At 38.6% G+C, this 22,123-nt stretch overlaps 1 protein-coding gene across 1 annotated transcript in view; it reads right to left on the bottom strand.

Annotated features, from left to right (window-relative positions):
- Positions 1–22,123, bottom strand: part of LOC150084668 (tectonin beta-propeller repeat-containing protein 2) — a 262,877-nt gene that overhangs the window by 153,741 nt on the left and 87,013 nt on the right. Inside the window, 1 exon segment of the mRNA XM_090376317.1 lies at positions 16,302–16,661. Within this exon segment, the coding sequence (XP_090232443.1) occupies positions 16,302–16,661 (360 nt within the window).

Raw genomic sequence — 22,123 nt, 5'->3', positions numbered from 1 at the left:
TAAATAATTACCCACGAACCAGATGACATCACAGGGCTGACAGTACAGAAAGCATTAGCAAGGAGTGCTTGTGGAGTTTTAAATTGAATGATGAGGAGAAAGTTAGCAGTTCTTAAAGGCAAAGGAATGGGTTTTAAATTCAGGAGAGGACTTATGACAGCTTAAGATGCAACATAGCCTCTCTCAACTGGGGAGCAGCATACAGGGAGCAAGTCATTAGAATTATGGAATATACCTTTAAAGCAACAATTATAGAAGTCGTGAATGCATATACAGGCACTCCCCGGCTTACATAATACTCGACTTTGGAAATTCGACTTTACATAAGTTTTTGCTGGCTGGTGCAAACTTTAAAAAACTGTGGAAACGTATTTTGCAATTTTTGTATCCCGTAGGAATAAATGGAGGTGTCATGAAAATATCATAATGTGAACCCAATAACACGTTTTTTTTTGGTAATTCGTTCCAAGACCTCAGAAGTTGAAATTTTCATTATATAACTAAGCTATTTATCTCTCTAAAAAGTCATTTTTATAATGAAAATTGCACTACACGTTCATCGTTATCATATGTTCCATTATAAGAATCAATTTTGAACGCCTTTGTGATATTTTTCTAAAACACATTTCTGGAGGTCACAACTACAAAACAATAAAAATAATTTGCACTTTCCGGTTTATTGGACTTTTCTGTTAGAGCAATATATTATAAATGGGTAGTAAACTCGATCTTATTGCATTTGTGATAATACCGATAGCTAGAATTCTGTGGATTTTTACGTTATGGTATTATGGTGAAATGAGTTCCCCTTCACTGAAATCTTCAATCGTATAAAAAACATAAATAAATTTTCAAAATCTTCTCTTCATTCCTATTTACTTATTACAATGGTGAAGGGAAAGGGAGCAATGGAAAGTGCAAGTGCTTGCAGTGCTAGGAAAAGAAACAAAATTGATTTAGAAATGAAGATGATTAATTAAGAAGTACGAAGCAGGACAAAGTTTGTTGTCTATTGCAAGGAATAAGTCTTGCTGCTTCAACAGTGAATACTATTTTAAAGGACAGTGCATGTATAAAAGAACATGTTAAACGATAAATGCATTTAAGATCAACAGTGATCACGAAACAGCATTCAGGTGCTATATTGAAGATGGAAAAAGCTATTAATAATATGGATGGAAAATCAGATTCAGAAGCAAGTGCCCCTGAGTCCAATGGCCATTAAAGCAAAAGCAAGAAGTATTTATGAAGATATTAAGGATAAGTATGGCAAACCCCAAGCCAAGTTCTTGGCAAGCAATGGGTGGTTTAATAGGTTCAAGCATCGTGCTGGTTTCCAAAACATTAAAGTATGCAGTGAAGTTGCCAGTGCTGATTCTGCAGCTGCAGAGAGATTTTGTGATGTGTTGGAAAAAACCCCTTTTAAATCTCCCCAGCCCTCAACTTCCACAGTGGCGTGTTTATCAGCTAGAGAGTTAATTCTGGCAACAATGCTCAAAAGGTAAAACTTGCTGACGTTATGGCTCTTTCCTCTCTCTTTTTGTAATTTTATAATTTTGAAATTTTTGTAATTTTGTATACTTTTGTACTTTTTCCTGTGCATGAGATAAAAAAATAGAATAAATAATCTATTTACATGTTTGTCAAACATTTCTTTTTTGCTTCAATCAAATTCAGCGTGCATATCTGCGAATGCTGCATAAGCATTTAGGGAAATTTGACTTATGTAGAGTTCCATGGAACGCAACCCTTATGTAAGTTAGGGAGTGGCTGTATATAAAGTAATTCTTGTATTCCTGGATGATACTGGAAGTAACCATTACCAGTGAAGAGCATGGTGCAGAAAGTCTAGGGAAACTTCCTGAACATTAGGCCAATCAATGCCCAGAAGTTAGGATATCAATAGGGTGTGACAAGTTAGCAAGCAGTTCAGGTGGATTTCATGGTGCTTGTAAGTTGCTGAGGTTATCATGACACATGGGTCACAGGAACCTGGATATCTGTAAATGTCATACTTTTTTTTGGGCTCAGAGATTGCTGGGCATGCATTAAATTTGGCTCACCTAAGGGCAGATATCGGTTAGTAATCCTGCTATGGCAGTGATCCCACAGTCATGAGCAATATCAGTGGAGTCTGCTGGTAAGCAATGAGCCATATGAAAATGTCCCATATACCCAACTCTCGTCACCAGTGACAACTGCAGAAGTTTTGATCACTCCTGGCATTCTTGAAGATCTCTGCTAATATCCGTGCGATGCTACTTTTGGTCTTCACTCAGTAACCATTGCACAAACTTGGCTGCAATCCTTCTCATGTTCAACTTGTCTGACAAAATCCGCTGACACGTGCCATACGATAGTCCTACAATGTCACAAATGTCATGGATGGTCTACCTGCAGTCTTCATGGATCACCACCCGAACTTTTGTGACATTTTCCAGGGTGGTGCTCAATGATGGAAGCCCAGAGCGACCGTCGTCGTCATCAGCCGACATTTGATCAAATTGGTCTGTGTCTGGCCTAAAGCATTGTCACCAAAAGCTTGTTTCAATTTCTTATGGATTTCTGTATTGTTAAGAAGAAAACAAAACTTGATGCAAGCACGTTGCTCTTTCACATTGGCCATCACAACAATCGCAAACTACGTGAAACACACTGCCAAAGAACTGCACATAAATATTCAATGACTATCCATCCTGATGCCACGTGGCACACCGATTACCTAGAACCACAAGTCTGTACTAGACATAGTTCTTGTGCAACATTCAAATTTCAAGTACATTTGGGTAGCACCTCATATAAGGAGAGATCTCAAATATGTGGGTTGCAGAGCTTGGTAACTAGGCACTTTAGAGGAGTGTATAACTGAGGTGTATAAATTCAAATTACAGGGCAAAAGGTTTAGACTGGATCACAGGGAAGTTTTTCTTTCAGCCATCAAGTTATTAATTATTGGAATAAGTTGTCTCCGTGGGTGACAGCTGATAGATTGGAAAATTTCAAATGTCAGCTGGAAAGGGCATCATATAGTAAAATTTTTTATTTTTATTTTGTTTATTTATTTATTTTATTTTATTTATTTTTTATTTTGTGCAGCAAAAGGCTGGGCTTCCTTGCACCATATGGCTAATACTAACAATAACTATTTTACTTTTTTAATTTAGCTAATTGTTTTACTTTTTTTTACTATTTACTACTCTTACAAATCTGCACTATTCTGATTACTTATATAACTATTGCATGGCAACCATTTAGTTTTGCCATTGGCACAACCTAATTTCAATTCATCATGTAGAACTCAACAACTGACTGACAACTTCCTGAATTATACTGAACATTTTAGCTTGCATTGCAACTCCTCAAAAACCAAGAGCATCTACCGTTTGCTCTTTCCAAGATCTCTTCTTTCCTACAAGTTAGAATTCAATCTAAATTAATTCCCCCTGTAAACCAGATTAACTTTTTAAAAGTACATCTGAATTCAAACTTCTCTTCTCGGTCCACCACACAGCTCTGGTCTACCATTCTAACAGCATTTTGGATTATCAAGTGCAACCTCATTTTCATTTGTAATTCAAACACAATACAGAAACACCTTGATACCTACCTCACTTCGTCTATGCATCACTAATCTGATCTTTCATCTTGAAATCTGCCCTTCAGCCCATCATGTCGGGTTAATATTTTCTCGTTAAATGGTTAAATGCCAAGCACGAATATCCTATTGTGTAATTTCAACATTAACTGTACCAACAAACCGAAGTAGTGCCCATTACTGTTTGCTGACAATACAAAGTGATTCAGCATTTTATAACTCTGATCACTGGCCAAAGTGACTTCGCTAACATCTGGAACTTCCTTCAGTGGCAAATTCCATCCATGACTACTAGAGCCACTCCATCACTTCAGTCTAAACCCTTCAGAATAAACAGATTTGATTCATCATTTATCAACAACTCTGTCAAGCTAGCCACCTGCTTTGATCTTGACCCTGATACACCTTGTCTGGATTCACAATACATGCAAAAAAGTATTTTTCAAAGGCTGTTCAATAAAGAATGATCATAATGTTTTTTTCACTACATACCTTTATTAATCATCCATATTCTGATGATTAATAAAGGTATATATGAAGGTCATACAATGATCTTCTTTCACGATCACAGCAGCAGTGCTAATGGTTTCTCTGGTGCTTTTCAAAGTAGTCACCATTTGATTAAATGCACTTATTCTAACATTTCTGCCATTCTTCAAAAACATGGTGAAAGCCATTTTTTGATATGCATTTGAGAATCACTTCTAATGTCTTTACAACTACTTCTAATGACTCGAAACATTTCCCTCACATTTCCTCCTCCTCTAACTTGGGAAAAAATAAAAGAAAAAATTGCAGGGTGCAAGTCCAGGACTGTAGAGCAGATGAGGAATACATTTAATATTAATGACAGCTAAGTACTCAATGATAGATACTATGAGAAATGTAAGGTCTCACATTGTTGTTATACAGCATTCGCCCACCTGCATTCAGTTGTAGTAGTTTGCGACGAATGTGATCCAGCAAAGTGTGCAACACAGTTCTGTAGTAAGGCCCTGTAACAGTCGTATGATGTGGCACAATGTGCTGGTAAACCATTTCTTGCATATCAAGAGAAGAGATGACCATAACCTTTCCTACAGAAGCCACAACTTTTGCTTTTCTTTGATGTTGGCAATGATGTAGACTTCCAAACAGATGGGTTGAAATGATGAAGTCATGTCTCATCTGCCTTTATCACCTTTTACAGAACTTCACTATCTTCAGTAACCATCCATTGCAGCTTCTAATGAAGCTCCATGTGAACTTGCTGTTGCTCAGGTGTGTGTAGTCCTAGAATCCAGTGTGCACAAACATGTCATATGTAAATGGCCATGGAGAATACAGTGTATGCTTCCTACTGATATTCTCAACATCTCTGCAAGTTGCCTTACTGTTATACAATGATCTTTCACGATTACAGAAGCAGTACTAATGGTTTCTCTGGTGACAGTAGTGGTTGGAGTTTCGGGACTGCCAATTTTTGTAACTGAATCACATTCATCTTTAAGCATTCTAAACTACCTATAAGCTGTGCTACAGAAGCATAGATTCGGCATAAGCGTTCAGGGAACTAGTCAAAGAAGCTACTAGGCTTTTCATGCCAACAAAGAAATACTGTTCAAGGCTTAGACTTAAATGGATGTTAAATAAACTATTCAGACATGTGGCAGAGAAGAAAATTCATGGAATACATATATAAATTATCAAGTGATACAGAAGCCTATGGTAGATATAAATTAGTCTGTAATCAAGTCACAAAGGAGGTTTAGGTGGTAAGCGAAGGCAGATTATGAGAAGTCTCTGGCAAAGAAAACTGCAAAGGCTTTTATGCTTATATTAACAGTAGAAGGAAGGAATTGAATCACATTGGGCCACTCGATTATTAAGGTTTAACTATTGATGATACTGCTCAGGTTGCAGATAAACTGAATAGGTATTTTGAATCTACATTCACAAAGAGGTATTCTTTAAGGTAGAAGATGCCAGAAGATTATCAAATTCTACTAGGGAGCTAAATGATTTTGTGATAACTGCGGAAGAGAAACCTTGAGAAAGAGAGAGAGAGAGAGAGAAATTTGAGAGAGAGAGAGAGAGAGAGAGAGAGAGAAATTTGTGATAACTGTGGAAGAGAAATTTTTGAAGTTAAAAATTAAGAAGCCAGCAGGGATGGATGAGATCTATCCAATAATGTTAAGTAAGGCAGCAAACCCTTTCGGGAACCCATGTGGGTGACGTTTTTGCAGCTCCAGCTAATAGAGAAGTTTTTCTTAAATTTTTGCTGTTTTATTGACTTAAATTGGGATATTAATTTATTTTCTGAAGTAGCTTTATATTCCTAGTTATGAAATATAGTTTATTTTGAACTTAGAGAGAGATTTTGTAGATTATTAGTATCAGTAAGGATATCCAATCCACATGTTGGACAAGATTTTGAAGCTCCGGCGAATGCTAAGTTTTTAATTATATTTAGCAGCTTTACTGACTTAATTTTAGATTAAATTATTTTCTATAAGTAGCTTATAGTCCTAGTCAAGCTCCTTGGTTTATTTTGAATTTATATAGCGATTTTGAAAGTTAATACTTTCATATAGAGTCACCATTTGTAACTTGCTGCCATTGTTATATGAGAAAACGTATATCCCAAACTAGATACCATAATGTTTAACATAAAACTAGATGGCAAAACACGTAGCACTGTATTAGAAATCTGTTAACTTAGTATAGCATATTATTATCAACTAATCGGTAAAATTTATTAATCTTATTAAATTTCATTGTCAATAAAATTGTACTTAAATGGAATCATGGCCCAGATTTGAGCAGAAAAGCAACGCCCACAGATTAGCCAGAGTGCTGTGACTTGGGGGAGAACCAAAGGTAGCTATTCTCCAACACATCACGGTCTAAAAAAATGTGCGAAATTTGAAATTTTTTCTTACCTGTCTAGAACAGAACATGATATAGCCAAGGAGGATGTCTTTGTGTGTGTGTGCTAAGTGCAGAGACTGTGAGGAAATTAGGTGCTAATGTGCTCAGCGTTCTGATGGGCATCTAAGAGAGTTTGAGGTGGAGGCTGAATGCCCTCAAGGATATTAATAAGAGGGACTCATCAAGCTCTCAGTTGTCTGACTCAATGCCAGCACTCACTCCTGTGCATCAGGCAACACAGTGGCAATCTCCAAGACAGAATGCACTGGTCCCACAAGAACTAGTTATTGTTGGTGACTCTATTGTCAGAGAGACGTGGAATATATTATGCAAAAAGGATAGGTGGAACAGGTCCAAGGTGTGTCTGCCAGGGCAAAAGTTGATAACGTTGTAGAGCAGATATCATCTTTGCAGGTCACAAAAGGTGATACTGTTGTACACACTGGCACTAATGACCTTAAGAGTAAGAGATCTGCAGATTTACTTAACAAGTACAGGTCAATGTTGAAAAAAACGTTGCGAGGTAGGGTTGAATTTGAAAGTGTCTGCAACTCTGCCCAGACACGATAGGAGGGAGTATATGATGAGAGCCTTGTCGATCAATTCGGCCCTGGAAAGATTGTGCAAGGCTTGTGGAGTAGAATTTTTTTCAGCGTGGTCTGTGCTTGCTAACAGGAAAGACTGCTTCTAGAGGGATACGCTTAAATAGAAAAGGTGCAGGAATATTTGCTAATGTTATCGAGGCAGTGTTAGGTGGGTCAGAAAACTGCTAGCTTGCGGGGGGGGGGGATTCACAGACTAAAAGATTAACAGTAACCGCAGGCAGAGGATGAAGCGATTCTTGTATTGCTTCTATTGTAACAAGCAGCAGCCTAGAGAGCAAGTTGCTGGGGGTCATATTGGAACAAATAAATACATGGGCTGTGTTAGGGTAACTAAGAGTAAGAACAGGTGTATGTATACTTACATGTACACCAATGCTAGAAATATAGTAAATAAATTTGATGAATTTGAAGTGCTAATCAAGGCATCAAAGGCAGATATTGTTGGGATATCAGAGACGTGATGTCACACAGATATAAGCAGTGCAGAATTAGAATTTGGGGTATACAATGTGTACAGAAAGGACAGACAGGGTAGGAAGAGAGAAGGAGTTATGGTATTAGCATTAGTAGAGGCATATGATGCAAGAAAGCAAGCTTATGCAGCATCAGCCAAATAAAAAAAAAAACAAAAAAAACTTCCACTTCACCCCTCTGTTCGTTCGAAATACCTGTCCAGCTGAGCCTTAAATTTATTTAGGCTATCAACTTCCACAACAAGTGATGGAAGTCTGTTTCACCAACCAACTACCCCGTGGCTAAAGCCAAATTTCCGCACATCTATCCTACATCTGTCTTTCCTCAATTTGAATTTATGCCCTCTCAGGTGATTATTCTGAGCAAGAGAAAGAATCCCATCAGCACTGAGCATGCTCAAACCATTCAAGGCTTTATACACACTATCAGATCACCTCGCCAGTGCCTAGTCTCCAGACACTGTAATTTGCAAAACTTAAGCCTTTCTTCGTAACAGCAACTCTTTGTTCCATTCACTAACCTTGTGTGTGTGGTGCCTCCGTAGCCAGATGAGAAGGAGCAGCAGTGCGTAGAACACACTTCTTGATTAGACCGGGGTTCGAACCCGTCACCACTAAATACGGAGGATGCGTAAAGGTCAGGGAATGACCACCGCATATCCCGGAGCAATATGGCCTTAGTTGCTAATGCTCCTAAAAAACAAATAACAAACAAACAACAACACTAACCTTGTTGCCCTTCTCTGTACTCATTCCAGCAGCTCTACATCCTTCTTGAAGTGAGGCTTCCAGACCTGTATACAGTACTCAAGGTGTGGCCTGACCATTGCCTTATACAAGGGAATAATCACCTCCTTATCCCTGCTAGAAAAATTCCTGTATATCATTGATAAGAAACCATGAGCTACTCTTGCAGCCCATCTGCACTGCTCAGAGAACTTCATATCTGCCTGCACAATTACCACCAGGTCCTTTTCATTCTCTACCACTGTCAGGGTAGTACCACAGAGTTGATACGTTGCTCTGGGGTTGCTGTTTCCCATATGTAGTACCTTACATTTGTCGATGTTAAACTTCATTTGCCACCTCTCAGCCCATCTGCTCAACCTTTCAAGATCCTGTTGCAGCAGCATAGAGTCAGTAGTGTCCTTAATAACCCTGCCAACTTTTGTATCGTCTGCACACTTGGACATTAAGCTTGACATACCATCATCAATATTATTTATAAATACAGAAAACAATAATGGACCCAACACTGAACCCTGAGGGACTCCACTAATAATATTAGTCCACAATGAGCAGTGTCCATTGATTACCACTCTCTGTCTTCTCCCCCTCAACCACCCCTTTATCCATAGCAGCAATTTCCCTCCAATGCCACACTGCTCCAATTTGTGCAGCAGTCTTCCATGTGCAACAGTATCAAATGCCTTTCTAAGATCCAAGTATATAATATCAAATTATTCCCTGCATCCAATTCTTTTGTGACTGCATCATAGTATCCAATCAAATTGGCCAGGCAAGACTTCCACTAAACAAAACCATGCTGTGTCCGAGCTTTAACTGAAGTCTTGTCTAGATGATCCTGCAGTGCTTCTTTAACCAGTGCCTCCATTAATTTTCCTGGAACAGAAGTTAAACTCACAGGTCTATAATTACTACTGTCAGCCTTTGATCCTCCTTTGTGAATTGGAGTCACATTTGCACATCTCCAGTACCTCCCATGAGTCCAAGGAAGCTCTCATAATTATGGCTAAAGGTTTGCTTACTTCCTTTGCTGCCTCCTTTAATATAACTGGATAGATCCCATCCACCCCATGTGCCTTTCTTGTGTTTATCTTCAACAATTTCTCCTCCACTTTACTCTGAGTTATTACAAGATTATCTAGCTTACTGCCAGAGTTGAATACATCTCTGGCATTCCCCTAAATGAATAACTCCTCATGTGTGAATTTCGATGCAAAATATTCATTTAGTTTGTTAGCTACCTGAGCAGAATCATCAACAGTTGAACCATCGATATCAAGTGGACCAATCTGATTCATCCCCTTCCTTCTAGAGTTTACATAAGTAAAGAACTCTTTGCTGTTTTTCTTTGCATCCCTTGCCAAAGGTTTCTCGTAATCTGCCTTCGCCTGCCTAACCCCCTTTGTAACTTTGTAAGAGATCAACTTATATCTATCATAAGCTTCTGTGCATGTGTTAATTTATATGTATCCCATGCATTTTTCTTCTCTGCCATATGTCTCATTAGTTCATCTGATATCCATTTAGGCCTAAACCTTGAACAATATTTCTTGTTATTGGTTTTTTTTTTTTTTTAGGAGCATTAGCAACAACTAAGGCCATATTGCTCCGGGAATATGCGGTGGTCATTCCCTGACCTTTCCACATCCTCCGTATTTGGTGGTGACGGGCTCGAACCTCGGTCTAATCAAGAAGCGTGTGCTACGCACTGCTGCTCCTTCCCACCTGGCTACAGAGGCCCACAATATTTCTTAGTTGGTATGTAAAGCCTAGTAGCTTCCAAGATAAGTTCCTTGAATGCTTTCCATTTTGAATTTGCTGTTGGTAACATCATCAGTTGGTCCCACTTTATAGAATTGAAATACTGTCTCAGACCATTGTAGTCGCCTTTACGAAAGCAATAACCCTTCCCTTTACCTCTGATGGTAGTTACCTCTTTGAGTAAATCCCACTTCAGCACACTGTGATCACTGCCACCTAGTGGTTCCTCTATCTCCAGATTCTTAATGCATGAAGATTCACTACTGATAATCAAATCAAGAGTATTACTCCCTCTAGTTGCCTCCTGAACATGCTGATGTAGAAAACAATCATCCAATAAATCCACAAAAGCCTTGCTAGTGTGGTAGTGACCAACCCACAAATTCCAGTCAATATCTGGGAAATTAAAATCCCCCATTATAAGACTCTCTGATTTACTGGCCCACTCTATTTCCCTGTACAGTTTCTTATTATACTCATCAGAGTCATTAGGCCTATAGCACACTCCTACTCTCAATTTTGATATCCCAATACTTATGTCACACCAAACTGACTCCACTGCACTGTCCAGCAATGTCTACTGGCTTCACTTCCTTGGATTTTATGTGTTTCTTAACTAATAACATAACCCTTCCTATCCTGCCTATCCTTTCTGTTGACGTTGTACTCCCCAAATTCCAGTTCTGCATTCCTTATATTTTTGTTGAGATATCACCACATCTCTGATATCCCAACAATATCCGCCTTTGATGTTTTGAGCAATACCTCAAATTCATCAAATTTATTTACCAAACTCCTAGCATTGGTGTACATGCAAGTATACATGCATCTGTTCTTTTTCTTAGCTATCCTAACACAACCCATGTGTTTACTTGTACCGCAATGACTCCCAGCAGTCTCTGAAATATCCTGCATCTTATTTTCCAGGCTTTTGCTCACTCCAATAGAAGCAGTGCAAGAATCACTTTCACCACTGCCAGTTTTTTTTGTTAGTTGTTGGCGCATCGGCTTCTGTGGCCATAATGCACCTCCTAAGGTTTTTGCATTTTACTCTGATCCAAGCCCGGGGCGGGATTCGAACCCGTGACCTTTGGGTTGCCAGGCAGGCACTTTACCTACCTGGCTAGCCTGGTCCCTCTGCCAGTGGCTACTGTTAATCTATCAGTCCTTGTATCCTCCCAAGCTAGCAGTTTTCCGACCCACCTAACACTGCCTCAATAGCATCAGCAAATATTCTTGTACCCTTTCTATTTAAGTGTATTCCATTCCTGTAGAAGCAGTCCCTTCTGTTAACAAGTAAAGACCAGGCTGAAAAAAATTCTACCCCTTGAGCCTTGCACAATCTTTCCAGGGCCGAATTGATCGACAAGGCTCTCATCATATACTCCCTCCTATCGTGTCTGGGCAGAATTGCAGACACTTTCAAATTCAACCCTAATTCATGGCTTTTTTTTCCTATAATTTCCTACTAATAGCCTAATTCACGGCTATTAGTTAAGAAACATAAAATCTAACGAAGTGCATCTAGTTGACATGGGCGGACAGTGCAATGTTGAGTCAGTTTGGTATGACATAAACACTGAAAAAGGGAAAATGAGAATAGGAGTGTGTTGTAGGCCTAAGGACTCTGATGAGTACAATGAACAATTATGCAGACAAATAAGAGAGCCAGTAAATCAGAATGTCTTGCAACTGGGGGATTTTAACTTTCCAGATATTGACTGGAACTTGCGAGTTGGTCACTCACAGGCTAGCAAGACTTTTGTTGATTTATTGGATTATTATTTTCAACTGCAGTATGTTCAATAGGCAACCATAGGGAGTAATACTCATGATCTGATTATCAGCAATGATGACTCTTGCATTAGGAATTTGCAGATAAAGGAACCACTAGGTGACAGTGATCACAGTCTACTGATGCAGGATTTACTTAAAGATGTAACAACCATCAAGGGTAAAGGGAAGGGTTTTTGTTTTCATAAAGGTGATTACAGTGGTCTCAGTGGTCACAAGGAGATTAGGCAAGCAAAGGCTGATTATGAGAAATCCTTGGCAAAGGATGCAAAGAAAAAAACAAAGACTTCTTTAATTATATAAACTCTAGAAGAAAGGGGATTAATCAGATTGGTCCACTTGATGTTGGTGGTTCAACTGTTGATAATCCTGTTCAGAGAGTTGACAAACTGAATGAGAATTTTGCATCTACATTCACACATGAGGAATTCTATAAGGAAGGGGAGGACAGAAGTTTACTAAACTCTAACAGGGGGCTACGTGATTTGTAATAACGGAGAACAATGTGAAGAAGAAATTGTTGAAGTTAAACATAAAAAAGGCACCTGGGACAGATGGAATCTATCCAGTTATATTGAAGGAGGCAGTGAGGGAAGTAAGCAAAACCTTGGCCATAATTATGAGAGCATTCTTAAGATTCAGAGGAGGTCCCTATGGACTGGAGATATGCAAATGTATCCCCACTTCACAAAGGGAGTTCAAAGGGTAACACAAATAATTATAGACTTGTAAATTTAACTTCTGTTCCGTGGAAAATAATGGAGGAAATAATGGAGAAAATAATCATATACTTGGATTTCAGGAAAGCTTTTGATACTGTTCACATAAAAGACTGAGAGGGAGATGGCAGAGAGTGGTAATCAATGGACACTGCTCTATGTGGACTAATGTTATTAGTGGAGTACCCCAGGGTTCAGTGCTGGGCCCATTGTTGTTTTGTGTATTTATTAATGATATCGATGAAGGTATATCAGGCTTAATGTTCAAGTTTACAGATGATACAAAGGTTGGCAGAGTTGTTAATGATAATAAAGACAGTATGCTACTGCAACAGGATCTAGAAAAGTTAGGTAGATGGGCTGAGAAGTAGTAAGTGAAATTTAATATTGACAAATGCAAAGTACTGCATATGGGTAGCAGTAACCCGAGAGGAAACATACCAACCGTGTGGTACTACACTCAGGGAGGTGGAGAATGAAAAAGGCCTAGGGGTAATTGTGCAGTCAGATATGAAGTTCTCTGAACAGTGCAGACAGGCTGCCAGAGCAGATCATGGATTTTGTCAATAATATATAGGAATTTTGCTAGCAGAGACAAGGAGGTGATTATATCTTTGTATTAGGCAATGGTCAGGCCACACCTTGAGTAAATTTTGAGTACTGTGTACAGGTCTGGAAGCCTCATTTTAGGAAGGATGTAGAGTTGCTAGAACGAGTACAGAGAAGGGCAGCAAGATTGGTGAGAGGAACAAAATTTAAGCCTCTCCTGCTAAGTTCTCTTAGCAGGAGAGGCTTAAATTCTATCAGTTGCAGAATTTGCAGACAAGGCACCTGCGAGGTGATTTGATTGAGGTGTACAAGGCCTCGAATGGTTTGAGCAGGCTCAATGCTGATGGAATACTTTCACTTGCTGAGCTTAAGAACCTACAGGGGCATAGATTCAAATTGAGGAAAGACAGTTGTAGAATAGATGTGTGCCTTTAGCCAGATGGAAGTCTGGAACAGACTTCCATCTGTTGTTGTGGGAGTTGATAGCTTAAATAAATTTAAGGCCGAACTAGACAAACATGTGGAGTGACCGGATGGGCGAAATGTGAAGGGATTTTTTTTGACTTATGCTCTATAAGCTTGCTTTCTTGCATCATATCCCTCAACTAATGCTAACTATGAGAGCATGCTTGGATTCGGGGGAGGTCACTATAGACAGGAGATGAGGGAATATTGTAAATCTTTAAAAATTTTGTAAGCCTTCAGCTTACAAAACATAGTTAAACATAACAATTACTGAATGAAAGCTTTAGCATTAGTAGAGGCATTAGATGCAAGAAAGCAAGGTTATAGAGATTAAGCTCTATAAGCTTGCATTTTTATTTATAGAGCATAAGCTCCATAAATAAACTACCCACTGGCTAAAGGAAAATTTCTGCACATCTATTCTACAACTGTCCTTTCTTTCCTCAATTTGAATTTATACCCCCTCAGGTTCGTAATCTGAGCAAGAGGAAGAATCCCATCAGCAGAGCCTGCTGAAACCATTCAAAGCCTTATATACCTCAATCAGATCACCTCACAGGTGCCTAGTCTCCAGATGCTGCAATTTGCAGAACTTAAGCCTTTCTTGGTAAGAGGACACCTTTGTTCCCCACACCAATTCTGTTGTACTTCTCTGTACTCATTCTAGAAACTCTACATCCTTTCTGAAATGAGACCTCCAGACCTGTATGCAGTACTCAAAGTGTAGGATGACAATTGCCTTCTACAAAGGGATAATCACTGCCTTGTCTCTGCTAGCAAAATTACTATATTTCTTAGACAAGACTACATGACCTGATCTGGCAGCCCATCTGCATTGCTCAGAGAATTTCATATCCGATTGCACAATTACCCTCAGGTCTCTTTCATTCTCCACTTCCCTGAGTGTAGTACCACATAGTTGGTACATTTCTCTTGGGTTACTGCTACCCATATACAGAACTTTGCATTTGTCAATGTTAAACTTCAGTTGCCACTTCTCAGACCAACTTTTCTAGATCCTGTTGCACTAGCATACTGCAACAGGATAATACTGTTACAACGGTATTTTCCTTGAACATACTGTTATTACTGTCATTAACAACCCTCCCAACCTTCGTGTCATCTGCAAACTTCAACATTAAGCCTGATATACCTTCATCAATATCATTGATAAATATACAAAGCAACAATGGGCCCAACACTGAACCCTGGAGGATTCCACAGATAATATTAGTCCATGAAGAACAGTGTCCATTGATTACCACTCTCTATCTTCTCCCACTCAGCCATCCCTTTATCCATAGCAGCAACTTGCCCTTAATTCCATTCTGCTCCAACTTGTACAGCAGTCTTTTATGTGAACAGTATTAATGACTTTCCTGAAATCCAAGTATATGATATCAAAATTATTTTTTGCATCCAGTTCGTTTGTGAGCACATCGTAGTATCCAATCAAGACTTCCCCTTAAAAAACCGATGCTGCATCTGAACTATAACTGCAGTCTTGTTTAGATGATCCTGCAATGCTTTTTTAACCAGTGACTCCATTATTTTCCCTGGAACAGAAGTTAAACTAACAGGTCTGTAATTACTCATGAACTTTAATTCCGACTTTGTGAATTGGGGATACATTTGCATATCTCCAATCTGTGGGGACCTCCCCCAGGTCCAAGGATGCTCTCATAATTATCGTAAGTGTTTGCTTACTTCCTTTGCCACCTCCTTTAATATAACTGAATAGATCCCATCCACCTCAGGTGCCTTCTTTATGTTTAACTTAACTTCAATAATTTCTGTTTCACCTTGCCTTCAGTTATTTTAATTTAGCTCTCTGTTAGAGTTTGATAAATGTCTGGCTTTCCCCCTCCCTCATGTGTGTGAATGTAGTTTCAAAATACTCATTCAGTTTGTCAGTTACTTGAGCAGGATCATCAACAGTCGAACGATCAATATTAAGTGAACCAATCTGATTCACCCCTTTACTTCTAGAGTTTACTTAAATAAAGAAGTCTTTACTGTTTCTCTTTCCATCCTCTGCCAAAGATTTCTCATAATCTGCCTTTGCTTGCCTCACCCCTTTTCTGACTTGATTACAGACTGGCTTATATCTACCATAGGCTTCTGTGTTTTCTGATAATTTATATGCATCCCATGCATTTTTCTTCTCTGTCACAAGTCTCATTACTACATCAGACATCCATTTAGGCCTAAACCTTGAACAGTATTCCTTAGTTGGTATGAAAAGCTTAGTAGCTTCCAAGATCAATTCCCTGAATGCTTCCCATTTAGAATTACAAAAGCTCTGTGCTCTTGAACAATATTTCAATATGGCCAAGCCAACCATGTAGCATATATTCCTACAAAAGTTAGCGTTACAGTGTCATATATCCCTATAAAAGTCAGTGTCTTTATTGCACCAAAAAAAGCATCAAAAATGGATGATCTGCTTCAGTGAAAGTGATCATTTTGTTATTTGCATTATGTGCATATCAACTGTTGGTGAAATTGTAACTATAATTAAAGTCACAAATAAAAACTCCAAGGTCACACATTTTATCTTTTATTCAATACATAGTTTATTGTATTGAAATTATAGGATTACAAATTTATAAAGCTACTTTTGAATTGTGACATATATAACTAAAAAAAATATATTTTTTTTTGTTTTAATTAATAAACTTGCCTGTTTTGATCTTGTTTTTCTTTTTCTTCTTCTTTCTCTTTTTTGGACAGAAGACAATTTCATCATTTTCTAAATCTAAAGAAGAGACGTTGGTAGAAAGATTTCTATGCTGATCTCTTTCTGTAAAATCTTGGTCTAATAATCCTGATTTATGCACTTCCAGCAATACTTCTAAATCGTTATCCTTAAGAGGCACTAAAGGAGGTAATTCATTAACCTCCTTACTCTGTTCACTTTCTGATGATTTTCGTGAAGAATCAGTAACAACCACTAATTTTGCCAGTTTTTTTTTAATCCAGCTTAAACCTTCAGTTTGAATGCTTCCTGATTCTGTACTCATTGTAGTTGAACTAGGATCTTCTGAAAATGGAACAAAAGTTATTGGTCAAAAACCATTACCATAATCTGTTGAATCCAAGACACCTGTAAAATGTTTAATATTTTAGCATTAGCAATGGAAAATGATGCAAGGTTATACAGCATCAGCCAAAAAAATAAATAGAGAACCTCATCTGTAAATCTCCTCTAGTAATTTGTCCAACCCTTCAGTGCCAGATTAAGGTACTGGCTAGCAAGGCCCTTGCCTGGGGCACCACAAACAGAAGAACAATGAGGCAAAACTATCTACATCTTTAGTTAAGGAAACTGAAAAATCATTCTGCCCGGGGTGCGAAAATACCTTAGTCCGGCACTGCAACCCTTCCTTAAATTTATTCAAAGTACCCACTGCTGCAACACAAGATGATTACAAGTTTGTTCCAGCAATCAGTTGCTCTCTGGCTGAGAACAAATTTTTATATGTATATCCTTCAAACATTCATTTTTCAATTTAAATTGATATCCTTTTATGTATGTTGTCTGAGAAAGAGTAAAGATACCACCAGCATTTAGTTTATGCAAACCATTTAAAGCCTTAAATACTTCAATCATGTCTTCCCACAAGTACCCAACTTCCATGTGCTGCAATTTGCACAACTGAATTCTTCCTTGGTAAGAATACCCTTTTGTGTTTTCTCCACTACTCTGACTAATATTGTTGCTCTTCTATGAACACATTCCAACAGATCCACTTCCTTTCAAAAATGAGCCTTACAGACCTATATGCAATACATAAGCTGCAGCTGAACAATTTCCTTAGGATAATCACCTCCTTGTCCTTGTTGGCAAAATTCTTTTATATCATTGAGAATCCCACTAACTGTCCTAGAAGCCTAATTGCACTGCTCAGAGAACTTCATGTTGAACTGTACAAATACTCCTAGGCTTTTTAGTTTTCCATTACAATAAATGTGGTATACCACCCAACTTTGTTCTTCTGGGATTACTGCTACCCATATGTACCTTGCATTCATCAATGTTAAATCTCAAATGCCACTTCTCACCTCATCTGCCTAATGTTTCTAGGTCTGGCTGAAGTAGTATGCCTTGATTTCTGTCATTAATTAAACCCCCCAACCTTTGTATCATCTGACCCCATTATTTTCCCTTAAACAAAAGACCATCTTATACATCTGTATTACTTAATTTGCCCATGTATCCACTTTGTGAACAAGAGAGAAATTTTCACATCAGCAATCAATATGGATCTTATGCTATTCATATATAGAGTGCCAATGTAGTTCATTCCTTTCCTTCTAGTGTTAACATAAGCAAGAATTCTTTGCTACTTTTCTTTTGCATTCATATTCCAAAACTTCTCACAATCTGCCTCAGCTTGTTTAACCTAATTAGTAAATTGATATGAGGCCTCCAGACCTATACAGTACTCAAGGTATGGCCTAACCATGGCCTCCTTAAAATCATCTCCTTATCCCTGCTAGCAAAGTTTCTATATATCATTGACAAAATCCCCATGAACTGTCCTGGAAGCATATCTGCACTGCTCAGAGAATTTCATGTCTGACTGTACAATTATCCCAGGTCTTTTTCATTCTCCACTACCCTGAGTGCAGTACCAGGCAGTTGAAGTTTGAGAAGCATACAGAAGATTTGAAGCATCTGCCCTGGTCAGTAGCCCAATCCTTACTCTCAATCTCACTGAGGATCACATCTGTGGGAAAGGCAACTGACCTAGAAAGGCAGATTTTTGATTCATTTGAAGCAACTGCCTCCTGACTCAAGGTATACATAGATGGTCTAATATTTTCTGCATCACTTTTCAATGCTTGTTAATACCACGCTGTTTTGTGTCAGAGCAGTGATTTGCACCAATAGCAGTTCGATATGCTATTACCTCATGGTTCATCCTAATAAAGTAGCCAGTAATTAGCATTAGCAAAGGCACATGATGCAAGAAAGAAAGAAAGCTTATATAGCATCAACCAAAAAAACCCCTTATTTCACCCATCCACTTGCACCAAAAGTTTTTCAAGTTCTGCCTTGAATCTATTTAAGCTATCAACTTCTACAATGATAGATGGAGGTTTGTTCCAGCAATCAACCACCCGCTGGCTAAAGGCAAACTTCTGCACATCTATCCTACAACTGTCTTTCCTCAATTTGAATTTATACCCTGTCAGGCAATTATTCTGAGCAAGAGGAAGAATCCCATCAGCATTGAGCATGCTCAAACCATTCGAGGCTTTATACACCTCAATCAGATCACCTCGCAGGTGCCTAGTCTCCAGACACTGTAATTTACAAAACTTAAACCTTTCTTCATAAGAGCAACCCTTTATTCCATTCACTAATCCTGTTTCCCTTCTCTGTACTCGTTCCAACAGCTCTACATCCTTCTTAAAATGAGGCCTCCAGACCTGTATACAGTACTCTAGGTGTGGCCTGACCATTGCCTTATACAAGGGGATAATCACCTCCTTATCCCTGCTAGAAAAATTCCTGTATATCATTGACAGGACACCATGAGCTACTCTTGCAGTCCGTCTGCACTGCTCAGAAAACTTCATATCTGCCTGCACAATTATCCCCAGGTCCTTTTCATTCTCTACCACTGTCAGTGTAGTACCACACAGTTGATACATTACTCTGGGGTTACTGCTTCCCATATGTAGTACTTTACATTTGTCAATGTTAAACTTCATTTGCCACTGCTCAGCCCATCTGCTCAACTTTTCTAGATCCTGTTGCAGCAGTGTACAGTCATTAGGGTCTAAATCCTGTTGCAGCAGCAGCAGCGTACTGTCATTAGTGTCATTAACAACCCTACCAACCTTCGTATCGTCTGCAAACTTGGACATTAAGCCTGATATACCATCATCAATATCATTTATAAATACAGAAAACAACAATGGACCCAACAGTGAACCCTGAAGGACTCCACTAATAACATTAATCCACGAACAGCAGTGTCCATTCATTACCACTCTCTGTATTCTCCCACTGAACCATCCCTTTATCCATAGCAGCAATTTGCCTTGCCACACTGCTCCAATTTGTGCAGCAGTCTGCCATGTGCAACAGTATCAAAGGACCTGGAGTTAATTACTTTCTAAGACCCAAATATATGATATCAAAGTTATTCTTTGCATCCAGTTACTTTGTGACTACATCATAGTATCCAATCAAACTGGTCAGACAAGACTTTCCCCTTAACAAACCCATGCTGTGTCCAAGCTATAACTGAAGTCTTGTCTAGATGATGATCCTGCAATGCTTCTTTAACCTGTGCCTCCATTAATTTCCCTGGAACAGAAGTTAAACTAACAGGTCTGTAATTACCTGTGTCTCCCTTTGATCCTCCTTTGTGGATTGGAGTCACATTTGCATCTCTAGTCCACGGGTACGGGCGCCTCTGTAGCCAGGTGAGCAGGAGCAGCAGTGCGTAGCACACGCTTTTTGTTCAGACTGGGGTTCGAGCCTGTGATCACCAAATACGGAGGATGCGGAAAGTTCAGGAAATGACCACCACAATATCCCCCGAGCAATATGGCCTTAGTTGCTAATGCTCCTAAAAACCAAATAACAACAACGACAACAACCATGGGTACGTCCCCTGAGTCCAGGGAAGCTCTTATAATTATGGCTAAGGGTTTGCTTACTTCCTTTGCTACCTCCTTTAATATAACTGGAAAGATTCCATCCACCCTAAGTGCCTTTCTTATGTTTATTTTCAACAATTTCTCCTCAGTTCAGTCTAATAATTAATGGAGATAATTAAAAATTAAATTAAAACAAAACTAAACTAAACTAAACGATATTGCTCATTATAAAACAAAAATATATTGAAATTCTATACACATTAATTGATGTTTAAAAATGGTCTGAAAACTAATCAAACATCACAACTAAAGCTTTGTCCACAAAAAATTCCATTATTTAATAATTACTCTTTTTGTTTTTTTATCAACTTTGATCAACTTGATCAACTCTTCATAAAGTGCAGAATCTGCGTGAATGAGGCTGAGCAGTATGAAATAGCAAGACTGATATCACAAAAGACTATTTATTAGAAAAACTTTCAGGTGTAAAGGCAAGTGAGACTCCTGGAGTTAATTACACATACCCGGTCATTTTGAGGGAAGTGACAAGCAACTGCATTTAACCACTGTTGTTGTTGTTGTTATTTGGTTTTTAGGAGCATTAGCAACTAAGGCCATATTGCTCCGGGATATGCGGCGGTCATTCCATGACCTTTCCGCATCCTCCGTATTTGGTGGTGACGGGCTCGAACCCCGATCTAATCAAGAAGCATGTGCTACACACTGCTGCTCCTTCCCACCTGGCTACGGAGGTGCATTTAACCCCTGAGGTGAATTATGAGGGCATCTTTTGGAGTCGGGAGAGACTACTTTTGATTGGAGAAGTGCCAATGTGCTGCAAGTATACAAGTGCAGTTCTAAGAGTAAAATAGATAACCACAGATCAGTCAATCTGGCTCCTGTAGCAAGGAAAATCATGAGGGGCAAAAACCAAGAGTGCACTATTTGGACATTTAGAGAGAAATAGAATTCTGAAGGATACATTGTTTTGTTATGGGAAAATGATGTTTAACTAACCTTGTTAGCGATTTTGACAGGGACACTCCTGAGCTAGATGTAAGATATATTTTACACATTTATTAGAATTTTAGAAAAGCACTGACTCAGTCCCTCAAGAGAGATTATTGTATAAGCTGAACATGTTGGGGTCATGGATAAATTCTTGGATAAATTTATCCATGGTCATGGACAGATGGCAGAGCACTGTAAAGTAATGGTTACTCCTCAAGATTGGACTAATGTTAGAATGGGATCCAAGAATCAATACCAGCACCACTGCTGTTTTTAATTTCAATACAGGGATAAAGAGCACAATGTTAAAAGTTTCATTTGATTTCAAGATTGGAAAAAAAGTAGTTAAAGATTAATGCCAAGCAGTGCTCCTTCAGAATGACTTGGATAGGCTTCAGAATTGACATAAAAGTAGCAATTGTTTTAATTCGGGAAAAATGAAAGGTAAATACTCAGAGAATAGAAACTCCAAATTAACTTATACACTTAGTAAGGTTGAATTAAAACAGTAGACAAAGAAAAGTATTTGGGAATTATAATACAGGCAGACACAAAGTTCTCCAATGTAAACAGACAACTATAGCCCATGGTATCCTATCAATGATTTATCGAATATTTTCATGCAGTGATAGGGAAACCATATTCTCATTGCATAAGGTAATTGTAAAACCACACTTGGAATACTGTGTAAAAGTATAGAGGCTGAACTTAAAAAGAGACATCCTGCTTCTTGAAAAGGTCCAAAGCAGAACTTAATGGGATTTGCAATAAAAGGTGCCCACATATAAGGAAAGACTGAATATATGGGCTAAAGATATCCTATCAATGATTTATCGAATATTTTCATGCAGAGATAGGGAAATCATATTCTCA

The sequence above is a fragment of the Mastigoproctus giganteus genome, chromosome 6, assembly GCF_048544385.1.
Source record: "Mastigoproctus giganteus isolate SK-2022 chromosome 6, ASM4854438v1, whole genome shotgun sequence".
Lineage (NCBI taxonomy): Eukaryota > Metazoa > Arthropoda > Arachnida > Uropygi > Thelyphonidae > Mastigoproctus > Mastigoproctus giganteus.
The sequence above is the reverse complement of the archived record's forward strand: the minus strand, read 5'-3'. Positions and strand labels throughout refer to the sequence as shown.